General features: G+C 32.7%; 1 protein-coding gene across 2 annotated transcripts in view; it reads right to left on the bottom strand.

Moving 5' to 3' along the window:
• Positions 1-3,858: 3,858 nt before the first annotated feature.
• LOC134719944 (inter-alpha-trypsin inhibitor heavy chain H3-like) overlaps positions 3,859-15,705 on the bottom strand; it is a 33,290-nt gene continuing 21,443 nt past the window's right edge. For both annotated transcript variants that reach the window (XM_063582798.1, XM_063582799.1), the window contains exons 7-12: positions 14,600-15,303; positions 13,252-13,342; positions 11,877-12,050; positions 9,045-9,158; positions 7,839-8,204; positions 3,859-5,451 (exon numbers count right to left, since the gene is read on the bottom strand). In XM_063582798.1, coding sequence (XP_063438868.1) covers positions 5,192-5,451; positions 7,839-8,204; positions 9,045-9,158; positions 11,877-12,050; positions 13,252-13,342; positions 14,600-15,303 — 1,709 coding nt within the window. In that variant the 3' untranslated portion in view covers positions 3,859-5,191. The remainder of the gene's footprint in view (positions 5,452-7,838; positions 8,205-9,044; positions 9,159-11,876; positions 12,051-13,251; positions 13,343-14,599; positions 15,304-15,705) is intronic.

Genomic DNA, 15,705 nt, shown 5'->3' with positions numbered 1-15,705 from the left:
TATATAGTTTTGTTGCTTTTCTTTGTTTGATTTTATAGTGATTAAAATTAAAATGTTGACTGTTGTACACCTGTTGTTTAAAGTTTTACCTGTTATGTCTGTTAGTTCACACATCCTTGTCAATATAATGGATATGTATGCCACTGTCATGCAAGTGAGAGGATTAGCTTGCTATAAAACCTGAATTTATCTACCATTTTCCACATGAGGAAATGTCTGTAGCAAGTCATGAATAAGATAGCTGTTAATCATTCGTTTGATGTGTTTGAGCCATCGATTTAGACATATGATAAAAAAAAATCCGAATTTAATTTTCCTCTGAGGTCGGTATGTTTGGTATTGTACTTTTTCAAGAGTTTTCTTTCCAGAGTCAAAAAGAAATCTTTTGGGGAAGGTACTTAATCACAAGATAACGCCTTTATGTTTTTTGTAGTGTAACTGGAGTATGAAAGATATTATATGCTTGTCATTCAAAATGAATTGTAAATAATTCCATTTTTGATGTATCGCGTCTTTACATGTCCAAACCATACATTGGCCCGGCAATTATTGTAATGTTTTTTTCTAACTTTTTATCGCACGAACTTTGTGATTTTACGAAAATATGAGGCGAAAGACACCCATTTCCCATTTGATCATTACAAAGATAAATGAAAACAGTTTCTAAAAAGGTATCACTCAAAGGCATTGAAATTCTAGTTTGATCCAAATTTTAGGGGGATATGTGATATGTTCACCCCCCCCCCCCCTTTGCAATATTTTATGGTAAATAAATGCAGAATGTTGCCATGGATACACATAAAAGGAATTAATTTTCACCCTTTTAACTTTTGAAAATCAAATCTATGGAAGATACAGATTACATACATATGCACATGTACAACACAAACAGTTAGGTTAATGTATCAAATATCCAGGAATAGGAGATGATATAATATTTTGGGGCTCATTTTTAATTTTATTTTCTAACTGTGGAGTGCTACCTTATGTGATAACAAATCCGGTAAAAAGTATAATTCGGTATTACGTAATAGGTCACATTCATGAAAGGGAATGAGAGTGTAGTTACGACTTAAGGAACATATCCGATATAATTTGCGAAAAAGTTATTCCATAACGGTCAACCAACTCGTGATAGCGTCCGTAAAATTTACGAAGGGATGATTTCAACTTCACCATTTGGAACTCTTGGTTTAATAGCTTCCTTGTAAATTATAAGTAATGACTGTAATATTTTGTATGTCTATTTGAAATAACATAAAAAAAATGTGGTGCACACATAATGCGCGCGTTATTCAGTGTGCACCACATTTTTAATGTTATTTCTCCATAGACAGAAAAAAAAATATGACAGTAATTCCGTTATTAATACATAGTTTCCGTTAAATAAAACAGCCTTTTACCATTCTCCGAACTCCCCCTAAAGACTTTTACAAGATTCTTGAAAATCACGATTAACTTTCCTTTGAAAATAAGAAGCGCACATCAATTATATGTAAAACAAATACATGAAGTTATTTGGTTGATATCTATGTTGTGTTGGAAATTGAATCCGTGGAAAAATATTTTTTCGGTTTCTTTGCCTCTCAGGGTTGCTTGATTTGTGAGTAAAAAAGACTTTTCTCGTGTATATGGCCTTTTTAATTTTTTTTTATTGGAGCGTCACTGATGAGTATTTTGTAGACGAAACGCCGTCTGGCGTTAATAAAAAATTTAATCCTGGTATCTATGATGAGTTTATCTATTTACATTTTTTTTTCAAAACACCATAAACATATTTGTATATTAATCTTATCTACTCACATTTTTTTATTTAGCTTAACGATAGGGACCACAAAAATGCGATGATAAAAAAGAAGTGGATGAATGAGAAAATTAAATTATAAAACCATGTATTACTAAGTCCATGGAAAATTGAGTGTGAGAACGTACATGAATGGATTTAGCAAAACATTTTAAAATAAACAGCCATGGAAAGAATTATAAGAAAGATATCATCCCTTGATGTCATACGATACAGTTACAGGGGATATAATGACGTTGCTAATGTAAAAAAAAATGTGACGTCAACTGTGACATATCGCGAAAAGATGCCTTTTCAACTTAATTTTATCATACAGACTAATCTAACTTATAACAAAAAAATACCGAAATACTGGGATGATTCTTAACGGAAAGTCCTTTAGAAAATGACAAATTCAAAAGCTCAAACACATCGAGCGAATGGATAACAACTGGTATTCCTGACTTGGTAACGGCATTTTTTAATGTAGAAAATGGTGTATTAAACCAGGTCTATTTAGCTAGCAAAACCTCTCATTTGTGTGAGTTGCAAATAATTCCATCGTATTTACAACGATGTGTGAACAAAACGCGAAATTAATGGTTAACATCACTCCTTAATGGAAATAACCCAAAAAGGAGTCGCCGAAATATTTCATCCATATGTAGATTTTGTCTTGGCGATATTTTCAGTCTTTACACATGGAAAAAAAGTATTGCAACACCTGAATTTTTTAAATCTTGGAAAATAAGCTTCATTTTTGGATGGAATATGATGTTTTCCGTATGCAGGTGAACTCAGCGTGACCTTTATCGTACAAATCCGGATATCTGACATTTAAAAATCTATTATCTTATAGGTACAGGTTATACACGAGATGAATATCCATTCTTCTTTGTTGATTGATTATAAATGTGACATTCGATAACCAACGACTCCAAAACACGAAAATTAATTAGCTGCCATATATTCACATCAAAATAGACAGAGAGAGAAAAAAAATACGATTATACGGTATGGATTCGTAAAAATGATCAAATCGTGCACAGAAGACTACGTTGATGATATATACCATAAATTGGTTCAATAATTTGATAAACATAATTTTTTTTTACCAGTAACTCGTTTCATATTACTTTAATTATTTCATAAATGCAAAGATTTGGTTTGCCAGTAAATTTGTTACTATTACATTTTTTGGCCAGCAAACAAAAATTTCATATCAGACTCTTGTTTGAAACAAAGACCGGTGATATTTGAGCAAAATTATATGTTTCAACCAAAGGTATCAATATATTTGAAGTTGTTTTACGTTAAATGTCAACAAAATATAATGTCCTACTTTAAACAAACGTATTGTTTACCTGGTCAGGCTTGGGGCAACTTCAACATTTTTCATGAATCGAACATAAACTGAGGGTGTCGCTTGAAAATTATTTTGACAATAATTCGATATGAGGAATAAAATATTGCAAAACAATAACGTGTCCAAAGTACACGGATGTCCAACTCGCACTATCATTTTCCATGTTCAATGGACCGTGAAATCGGGTAAAAAATCTAACAAATTAGACAGATCATACCATAGGGAAAATGTGTAAGTTGATTGGACTTCAATTTTTCAAAAACTTCCTTGATCAAAAACTTTAACCTGAAACTCGCTATTTCATTTTCTATTATCAGTGGAGCATGAAATTGGGGTCAAAAGTGTAATTTGGTCATAAAATAAGCAAGATCATATCATAAGGAACATGTGTACTAAGTTTCAAGTTGATTCAACTTAAGCTCCATCAAAAACTTCCTTGACCAAAACCTGAAGCGGGAAAGACGGACGATCGGACGGTACGATCAACAAACAGACGGACGAACGGACGCACAGACCAGAAAACATAATGCCCTCTACTATCGTAGGTGGGGCATAAAAATTAAATTTGCAACATCAGTTAAAAATTGTAGAGAATTTCATGTAGTACTATTTTAACAAAATTACGTATTGCATGAATTATTTATACAAATAAATATTGTTTTCATGTGGGTAAATGACAATGCTTTTCAAGCATGAAAGAAAAACGCCATTATTCAAAACTAGATTTAATATCTTACATATACAATACTGTGCTGTAATGTTTTAATTTGTACATACAAAATTCAAAGAAGATAAATCATATATATATTATAAATTCAATATGAATTCCTGTCTTTCGTGGAATGTTATTGTCATCTTAGTTTCCAGATATCACCACTCTATTGAAATAATATATGTTTTGGATCTTGATATTGGATTTAAACTAATTGATACATTATTACCTGTTAAGACAAGACTTATACTTGGCGATGATCATTGTCACATATGTATGGTTCTGGGAATATTAACCATACTTTAACTAACAAGATTTCACCTATTTTGATTGTTTGAATATATACAATGAATTCGCATTATTTAAAATTACCACGGTTTCTGTCACAAATTAAAAAGTTTTCTTTTACACATCGACAACCTTAACATAAATTGAAAAAAAAATGAAGATTGATTACTTTAAAGTAATTAGAAGAACACTTTGATGTGTTAAAAAAAACACTTTTTCTTGATAGTTCTATGGTGTATGAAGTGAAAATGTAGAAGAGGGACGAAAGATACCAGAGGGACAGTCAAACTCATAAATAGAAAATAAACTGACAACGCCATTGCTAAAAATCATATATATAAGATTGCCGAGACGGTGATGATTGCCGGTGATGTTGACTCAACCTCTCTCTGTATTCTTCTGTTTGCTTTTGAATAAAAACAAATACTTCTCCAATTATAAGAACTTGCATTAATTATGGCAAGAAAATGAAGTCAAAACGTTGATAATAGGAACTGACGACGTAGTTCTAGCAGTTGTAACGCCATATTACATAGCATGTTAATGACATTGTCATTGAACAATTCAAATACAATGAACTAATAATATCTGAGATAAGGGTATTTAGAATAATAAACATTTTGTTACTACAGCATTTCGATGGTGTAAACATCCCAAAACACGTGTATGGTGTAATGTTGTATGGCATATGGTGCAATGATAGGAGGTGTATGTTGCTATGGTATGTGGTGTAAGGGGAATGGTGTAAATGGTGTAATGGTGTAACGTGCGATCGGGAATGTGTAAACGAATGGTGTACGACATTTAAAACTCTGCAAAATATTGATAAGAACTGATTTTGAATTTTATACATTAATTTACAATATTGTGATCAAAATTTGTTTTTTTAAATAAATAAATAATTTTGTAGTCGCAAGCTTTTCTTTGAAATTAAATTACGTAATGGTGTAATGTGTAAGGTGTATATAGTGCAAAGGTGTAACGTGTATGGTGTAATGGTGTATGGTGCATGGTGTAATGGTGTATTGTGTTAGTGGAAAGTTTACTCCACCCAAGGACTGTATGCATAACCAATATCAGAAATGAAATAATCTTTCAAATCACCATCTAAAAGTCCTTCAGTTTTCTTGTAGACATTCCAACACCAGACCATTTCGCCAGTAATTATATCTGGCTTCTTGTGTAGAATGGCATTAAAATGAGTTTTAGTCATATTTTCAGTCTCTCTAAAGTGTCCATGCTCTCTTCCTTTTTTGTCCAGTCCAATCTTAAATAGTGTTGTCTTTTTATGAACAAACTGACCTAAAATATATAAAACAAATGTTGTTAAGCACTATATTTACAATATAAAAACTAGGGTGTGTCTAAGAGGAGCAGATATTTGAGTTCAAACTCAAAGATCAAAAATAAACTAACAACGCCATGGCTACAAAAGATAAAAAACAAACAGAAAAACTGTCTCTTGTGGACAGTTGTCTCATTGGAAATCATACCACATCTTCTTTTATAAATGATAACAGTACACTAGACACAACATGGAAAACTAAAGACTATAAAACGACACGAACCCTACCAAAATCTTTGGGTTATCTCAGGTGCTCAAGAGGAGTAAGCAGATCCTCCTCCACATGCGGTACCCGTCGTGTTTTACTGTGATTATTTTAAATGAACATGTAATAAACAAAAAGGTAATACAGTTACTGTATACATCTAGAATGTCCAGTCAGATCAATATTTTAATATGAATACAAACAAGAAGTAACAAATATATGATCACTCATGCCTGTTCGACACGATATCAGTTAAAATTTTGGCATGAAATCCTTGCAAGACTGATAAACATTTTCACACTACCTACACGATCTATAAACTGGTATGAACTCGTTCATGAATTCGTAGGTTATCTTTTGCATTACAGTAGAAGGTATAATGTTTTTTTCACTTTGCATTCTAAATACAGTCATTTAAATCCAAAACAGACGGACTTGATTTTTCAATTCTCGTGCTTATACAAATGCATAATTATATAAATAATTCTAAAGTTATTTTTATTTCAGTTTTGCAATTCTGATAATGCATTCTTTTTGCAAAATTGGAAAAAACACCAAAAAAAACATCGGAAAAGCATAGTTTTAGCTATAATAGATTAAATATACTACATGTGTGTTTCATTCATGTAACCGAATTGGTGACGTTGTTGATTTTAATTGCTACTTTACTGTATGCCCTTAATGCCAAACTGCCAAAAACATTTTGGTTTTTTATGGCTTTTCCTTGTCCTCTTCGTATTTTTTTTGCTTCTTACAATGCTGCTTTTAAAAAAAAACCTGCCTTTTGCAAAATAAAGCTTAGGTAGTTTTTTTCTGTGGTATAAAATTCTATGTATTTCGAACAATGTAATATTTTGTGAGAAGTTAATTTATCAATATGATCATAGACCATAATATATATACTAGTAATAAAATCAGTATGTACAAAAGTGCTGACTTCTGAACTAGTGATATCCACAGGGTGGAATCTGCCAGCAACCGTGGATTGGGCATACAAATGTAGTGGTTGTAACAAAATCCTTATCAAAGATACCAGGCTTATATGTGTGCACCAGAAGCGTCAAAAGACACCACTCCAGTGATGTTCGAATAAAATACTTGAAGGGCCAAGTAAAGTACGATGTTGAAGATCATTGAGGGTATCAAATGGATTTTTTTTAAAATTATTAATATTTGCATAATAATACTTGTTTAACAATTAATGGCTTTAATCAAGTCATCATGTTTGTAGAATTGTCCTCTCAACAGAAAGGAAAATTCAAATCAGAAAGACTTGTATCAAATGGCAAAATAAAAAGCTCAAACACATCCAACGAATGGAAAACAACTGTCATATTCCTGACTAGTTACATGCATTTCCTTATGTATAAAATGATGCCTTAAATCTCTCACTTGTTTGACAGTCGCATAAAATTCCATTATATTAAACACAATGTGTGAACAAAACAAACGCACATAAAAGGTAAACAAAAAAGTCCAAAATAGGGGTATAACAGTCAACATTGTATTATAGTCTTTGAATCACTATACAAACTTACAAATATGTCAACAAAGAAAAACAAAATGGTATATAGACAAAGCACATACTTAGTAAGCAAAAACGAAAGACACGAATACAAAAAATGACCACAGCAGAACAACACAGTGGCGGGATGCATAGTTACCGAGCCGTGCCAAAAAGGATATTACCAAAACAGGACAAAACACTTAAGTTACAAAAGCAAATAAAAGAACACTATAACACGTTTTTAAGATGATTTACAACGTCAGTGCCTTGATTTTTTACTTTAAGACCATCATGTATTATTGTTGAAGTTATACGGAATATTTATGAACAGGGTTTTGATATCGACTCTTTTTTTTTTAAAAAGGACGAGCGTACGTTCTTTTAATCCTAGTTCATCAACATTCCGCCCAGACACTGGTGACGTTTTATAATTTCTAAGTAGCAGCTGCAAGCTCTTAAATACCGAATGACTTGATAAACTGGCAGTCTATAAAAGGTGTGATGGACTATCAGGAAATTATCCATTTTTAGTCTTCCTATGTCAATGATTTAAAATGAAATTGAGTTATAGATATATGAAAAAGTAACTTCTGCTTATCTGTAATTAAAATCTGATAAAATTGTAAACTTACCTATGATACCTCCGGCTATGTCTGATATTCCCGTTTCTTTGTCAATGTACATGTTAAGGTGGTTAACAACACGGTCAGTCCCTTCCTTCATAAGTCGACGGATTTCAATAATGATGTCATTTCCAAAATCAATGTATATTGTTCGGTCATGAAGTTCATTTCTATTCACGTGTATTTTTATTCCTTCCATTTCAAAGACGCTTTCGTCATTCCAAGATAATGCAGCTCTATTAAATGTAATGTCATCTGGTTTTATGTAAATGCGTGCTGCAGGGGTCAAGATAGCAAGTTCTCCAACAAATGTTTTAAATTCTCCATTAGTTTTTTTAGCTGTTGATCCAATAATTCCAGCGTTTATAGTTATACCTGTTTTAAGAAATGAATATAAAAATATTACCCGGAGATGTCAAATTGGTATTCAAGATAATAATCAGCCTAAACTGTTATCCTTTTTTTCGACTTCATTGCGCCATTATTATTATGCCAGTTAAATAGTCATCTGATTGACACTCTCCAAAAATAGATAGTTTTTCAGTTACTTTACAGCTTGATTTACACTGCTGATACAATAGCTATAGGATACTTTAGAAAAATGTTTAATCTTTTATATAAGTAATTTTGGGCTTTTGTGTACTTTCAAGATACAGTTATGTGTAGTGCAAGGTTTTTATTTCAGATTCAAATCAACAACATTTCAGTTTACGAATCTACATATTTATGCAGATAAAAGATGCATACAAAGAAATAATTACATTAGATGTACGTTTCATTATAATATGTTATTCTGATTGGCTACACTGCAATCTCGTTTTATTCCTTAGTCAATTGCATTACACAATAAAAATTATCACTCATGATGACACGAGGTCCCACAATAAAGTGCACAGGTAAATTGAATAAAATATTGATAAAAATCGTGTTTTCATGATCCTTGCTAAAACAATGTAATTATAAGTATTGAATGCTTCTTTTTGTAACTTCATAGGGTTGAAAAAAGCGTTGACCGTGCGCACATTTTTAGAATGAAGCGCGGAACAAAATGTACTTCGGTCAACGCTTTTACACCCCAATTAAGTTACAAAAAGAAGCATTCCATTCTTAAAAAAATAACACTGAAGAACTAGGAACACTAGAAACCCTTTTTCATAATCTAATGCGTCTAATTTTACATGTTATAGTATCAATGTAGCCAATTACAATGCATACCTGCGATTGGATCTTTCAACATCCGGATAACATCTCCGTCACGTGTATCGACATCGAAGCATATTGGGAACTCTATACCATTAATCCTCAACATAAAATGTGGATCTCCTCCACCTGAAAGTGAAGAGAAAGATTAAGGAGTAACTCCAAAAATACAAGGAGAATAAAAGTTAAGATCATTTCAACATATATTCTCAGATCAAATGGGGTAATTATCTACCAAGCGTATAGTTTAGAACGCCTGACACTAGAGAATCATTGAGCCTCAGTCGCAAATTTTGTCTCACTTTTAGCATTTATACCATCCAAATCCAAACCAAATTATGCTGATCAATAAAACTAAGTTGCGCAAAAGTTGAGAGGGACCCGGATGCACTGCTAAGGAACGGCAATAAAATTTGAAACTTTTGTGGAAATATAATAGTTTGATAGATATTTTGTTTCGTTCAAGAACACATTCCAAACACACCGTTAGATTGCGCAAATGAAAGAATCCCATATACTAGTATTAAATTTTAAAGGAACACAAACAAAGCTTAATTTTGAAACCCCATTTTTGCCAACTTAAAAAAACTGTGCCGAAAATCGAAATTCTAAATAAAGTCACGTTTAGAATATCAAGAAGCCATATACATTTGATTCTTGTAAAAATCAAAATCAGTTTAATTTTGGACCCTCTGAATCTCAATGTGGATAAATTTGAAACCCGAATCTAAAGTAAAAAAAAATATGAACACAGTTATAATCAGATTAAGAACGAACCAATTCAGTTTTTGTTGAAATCCAACAAAATTTAATTTGAACCCTTTACACCTAAGTGTGGACAAATCCAACTATAAATGGTTATACTTGGCATATCAAAAATCACCAATGTTGTTGAAATCAAACAAAGTTCAATTTCTACACTTTAGATCTCAACGAGGATCAGGCACCGTGCCCAATATGCAAAATCTAAATACACGGTTAGATTCAGCATACATGTACAATGTACTAAAGAATCCCCAAAATTCCAGAATTGAACTCAGTATCATTATCATTGTTAAAGAAATAAGCAATTTATACATAGTATTACAAAGTATTGTGTTGGTCCTTTTTTTCCGAATGTCTAGTGCCATCAACCCAAAAATCAATCCCATCTTTCTATGTTTGGTATGTAACCATGTGGTACAACTTCATATACTCTTAAAACTTTACGACAAAAGAGATGATTTCAGCTTTCCAATTGTGAACTTTCCATTTCTAAGTAGCAACATTCCAGCAGCACCTGCATACGGGGTATATATCTCCCAATTGATACGATATTCCCGTGCTTGCATTTCCTATCATGATTTTCTTGATAGAGAGTTACTGCTCACAAGGAAGTTATTAAACCAAGAGTTCCAAATGGTGAAGTTGAAATCATCCCTTTGTAAATTTTAAGGACGCCATCACGAGTTGGTTGACCGTTATGGAATAACCGTTTATCAAATGATACCGGATATGTTCCTTACGTCGTAACTACAATCCCCTTCCCTTTCATGAATGTGACCTACCGAATTAGACTATTTACCGGATTTGTAATCATATAGGCAACACGACGGGTGCCACATGTGGAGCAGGATCTGCTTACCCTTCCGGAGCACCTGAGATCACCCCTAGTTTTTGGTGGGGTTCGTGTTGTATATTCTTTAGTTTTCTATGTTGTGTCATGTGTACTATTGTTTCTCTGTTTGTCTTTTCATTTTTAGCAATGGCGTTGTCAGTTTGTTTTAGATTTATGAGTTTGACTGTCCCTTTGGTATCTTTCGTCCCTCTTTTATACTAGTTATTGTTAGGAGACGAGAAAAAATTTGTTTTCAACTCCCGTTTTTAAACATTTTCGGCCGGCCACAACCCCAAAAATAAATCCTCACCTTCTGAATGAGATATGGAACCTGTTGGTACAATTTCATAGAGAATCGTACACTTAATCACAAGTTATAATTGTCTTGAAACAAGAAAAATGCATGTGTTGACCCCTTTTTTGGTCCAAAATTTTTAACCAGTTCAGACAATAACCCCCCAAATCAATCCCAACCTTGTTTTGTGGTATGGAACCTTGTGATATGATTTTATAGAGATCCATACACTAATACTCAAGTAATTCTTACAATTTCACAGAATTAAAGGACCGCAAACGTTTGTTGCAAAAAAACCATCCTCCTTTCAAAATCAAATTCTGGACTGATAGTAGATATAAGTACTCGGTATTTTTTTTCTCAAAACAGCATTTCATGTCCCCCCAATTTAAAAGCATTTTTTTAATGGTTGTCAACTTTATTTTTTTAACTGATGGCAAATGATTGACCCATCAGTAAAAAGGGCGAAAGACAATCCATGCAATAAAAACAAGCTTTTTTTTAGTTTTATCAAACTGTTTTTGTGAGTTTATATAAAACGTCAATGATATGAGAATTATAATATATAACCCCTTCAACATTTTGGAGCAACGTACGTCAGTTAAACAACTTAATAAGTAAGAAGATGCGATATGATTAGCAACACTATCACTCACTACCAGAGACCAATTGACATAGAAGTTAACAACTATCGAGTTGCAACAAGTCACAAAAGCAATACCGCATAGAAAGCTATCAATTGTATATGTACGTTTTACTGGACAGATAGGTTTTTTTATAAACGTCAAACTAAAATTGCTCTTTCTGTCTCAATACCAGTGCAAAATTATTACAATAAATAAACATTTTTTAGATAAGGGCAATAATATATGTACTCAACTCAACCACTTTTACCAATTTTTCTATAAAATTTGAAAGGCTTTCAAATATGTCTTCTTGTTTTAAATGTACACACCTCCTCCTCCACGACTGCCACCACCACCACCACCACCGCTTCCTCTGTTTTGACTATAAGCTATCCTACTAGTTGACGAAGAACCACCGGATGGTGTCCGACTAGGGATCACTATGCTACTTCCTGGTGAATAACCTGCTGTTCTCGGACCATTTATAGTATCAGCAAGGGCAACTGTGCAGAAAACAATAATAATTTCAAAAGTAAATGTTCATTATGAGTTATAGACGTTTTCAAATTATCTTTGATCGAAATGATTCAGAACCAATTTAGATACACATCGTTTGATAATTATAATCAGTATAAATGTCGTAACACTAAAAATAATGTGTTCTGGAACTCATTCATCATTTGTTCTTCATGTGATCATCATTTCATAATATTTATGTTTCATTGCGTACATCGCTTTATGTGCTCCAGTTTTAGGAGTTTTATACAGGACAGTGTAGGAATCCGTGTTACTTTCCCCTCTCTTCTCAGTGACGAAACTGCTTAGCAGGCCGTGTGCACAACTGCAAAGAACATTCAGCGGATAGTTTGTCCAAAACCCGAGGTCCAAAGGAACAATTCGTGGCTAACCACAGCGTGAGTTACATTTAAAAAGACAAATCATGTCTTTACATAAGCGATGAACTGTTTTAATATATTTTCCTATGTTATAAAGAACATTTCACCGTTCAAACTGTTCGTATCTGCGAAAACACAATTAAATCCAAGACAGAACCAGACGTGTGCAAGCATACTCGTCCATTTATTATTATAAAGAACTTGAACAGCTTTATATATCTACGAACTGTTTGTCCGTATTTTTTTATGGAGTTTAACTATCATTGAACACATTGAAAAAGTGTATTTATTTTTGAATTTTCAGGTTTCACCATTTGGATTGGTAGTGAAATAAAAGTCAGCTCCTCAGACCTGATTGTTTTATCTTTACTTAAATCCAGTCATCTTGGTTACACTCACTGGTCCGGCCAGTACATAATGTATCTAAAAAGATACTACATGTACATGTTGACCACTGAATGTCTCTTTAATTTGCTGTTGGGTCCCATTTGTGTATGATCCTTGATTTCTTTTTATGTGATCAAATGTGTTAATTTTTTTCAGCTTTGTTTTGTTTTCTCCATTCATCGTGTTCTTCTTTTCTTTTTTTTCTTTTCATTCACAACATCCACTAGATTGAGGTGTCGTTGAACAAATAAAACGCTTTTCGACAAAAGATTTACATTTCGTTTAGTATAATTGCCAATGAGAAAACTCGACCCCAGAGAGAAAACTACGTAGAAGTAAGTACTATCATAGTATGTATAATCTTAATTTAAAGTAAACCAAACAGTTTAATGGTTGAATATAAAAATAAAGTTCAACATACGTCTTGCATCTTCGTCTTCTTCATAAGCTCCGAGATCTCGTTCGTCTGGTTTTGTAACAACCATAGAGGTCAAAGGTGTAACAAACTTGTACTGAAAATATAAACAGTTCATAATATGCAATTCAGAATAACAGAGAGTCGAAAGACACCAAAGGGGTATTTAAGCTCATAAATTGAAAAGAAATAATGACAATGCTACATGTAGGCAAAACATGGACAAATTAAATTTAAAAAAAACACAATTATTTTTCTCTTACTATAAAAGTGGCAATGGCTGAGCTCCATCAAATAGGTTTGATTATCAGACAAGGGCAATAACTCCTATCAGATGTCGATTCCCGAATTCGTCATTTGGGTTTATTTGTAGTTACTATTTTGCTTAAAAATATTGACTATTCTATCTTCTATAAAATAAATTATGGACTAAAAAGTAAGATAAAACCCGTCATTGCATGAAAATAACTCCTATAAGAAGTCGTCTGAAGATTCCGTGTAAAGTGGTGCTCCTAGATTAGTATGTTCAGTGTATTTGTGTCTATTCCAGGTCCGGAGCCTAAAATTCAGAAGTTGTCGTTGGTTGCTGGTTGTCATTTATGCTTTTAGTTGCATTGACAAGTTCGTTCATAGTTTAGGCTTTTTGTTTTTCTTTTGAATTGTTTCATATTTTGTCATGTCGAGGTACATGTAGGTCACTTTACGGTGCGGGATTTGTTCCTTGTAGAGAAAACCTATAATAGCTTCTTAAATTCCAGTCATTTGAATTTTTGTGGAAAGTTGTTTCATTGAAACTCATATCCTTATTCTATACAAAATGGGTAATTTAACTATGACAGTACATGCTCAATAAGTCCTTTAAAGAGTTAACTGAAAACTATTGCAAATGACCAGCTTGTCTTCGTGATCATGTATGCTATTCAAGCATTCTTATTCTCTCTACATAAAAGTATATTGTCGTTTTAAAAATAACATCCAATTGAAACACACCAATATAAAATAAACTATTATTTGAGGGATGCTGCTATAATTTCTTTCATAAGTGAATTGGACATTTCGGCAATATTTATTTATTTTGCCCGGAGATCTTGTCTTGATGGTCATTTACGTAAACCACATTTTGTCTTAATTTCATAGTTTTCAAGACGATAGCAAAAAAAATGTACTGCGAAGAGATTTTTCTTAATTAAAGATTATATAATTGTTTTTTTTTCAATCCATTCGAATACTAAATTTAAAAGTTTCAATATACGTCAATATGAAACGATTTTTACTACGAGGAAAATCAAAACCCCCTTTTCTTTATTATGTTTATTAGTTTTCAAAGAGTTATTAGATACAATCAAGTAATTACCTTCATTGACATTCCTAAAGCCTTGTCATTTAACTTTTTCTTTTCTGCTTCATTGTTTTCACCGATTGCTTTTTCTAAAAGTTGTTTGATTGTTAAATATGCCCATATTCTTTCGGTGATTTTTTCAAGGTCACCAACTTTTGTTAATTCCGGAACTCGACTCTTTATATCCGATTCGAGTTCTAGTTCCACGTGACCATCCACCCCATTGCCAGTTACTATTAGATTCAGCACTTGTACGTTGTCGTCGGATAGTTTCCCAGCAATGACGATTTCTTTTCCGTTGAAAAACGTATTAAAATTCATTTTAGTTGCATTTACAGTGACATCTGTATTTTTGTCAAGATATTTAAAAGAAACATTTTGTAAAGCTGACGACGAAATTTCATTGTAAAAGCCTTTTATCTGCAAAGATGCGTCAGAGTCTTCAAAAATCTTGCGAGCAACACCTTTATTTTTTACTGCAACCTTTTTTACAAATTCATAATCGGCGTCGTTCCCAAAGGCAAGACTGAAAACAGGCAATCCTTTGATATTTTTCTTGTCGATATTGTTAAGAATATTATCTCTATTTTGTTCACCCTTTGATGCTTGACCGTCAGTCAGAAAAACAAGTAACTTCATACGATTTCCTGAAGTTCCTTTACTTGGTATAGAATTCAGAAACTCGATTCCTCTTAACATGGCAGTGTTAATGTCCGTCCCTAAAAAGAAACAAATCATCAGATGGAGTATATTTGGTGTTTTTGTACGTATTCCATTCTAGAATGATTTTTTTTTGTAGATTATATTTCAACTTAGTTCTTCGATAGACAATTAAAAACCCATCCCGCATTTAAGAAACATTGCCAAAAATAAATTGAGCTAACATGATTTGGAATATCAAAGAGTCATGAGATTGCAAATATTTGAATTACAACTGTTTGAGGCAATGCTAAGTTAGTGAACGAAAACGATAACACAAACAAATCCCGATGGTGAATCAGAGCTTTGCGTGGGTGAGACATATTCCTCATTTTAAATGAATCTTATAACAGTGTGTACGCAAGAAACGAAGTTCTACATGTAGCTACTTGGCTATTGATACACTCAGGACTAACAGTCCA

This window comes from Mytilus trossulus, chromosome 1 (genome assembly GCF_036588685.1).
Source record: "Mytilus trossulus isolate FHL-02 chromosome 1, PNRI_Mtr1.1.1.hap1, whole genome shotgun sequence".
Classification (NCBI taxonomy): domain Eukaryota; kingdom Metazoa; phylum Mollusca; class Bivalvia; order Mytilida; family Mytilidae; genus Mytilus; species Mytilus trossulus.
This window is presented reverse-complemented; position numbering and strand designations above follow the sequence as displayed.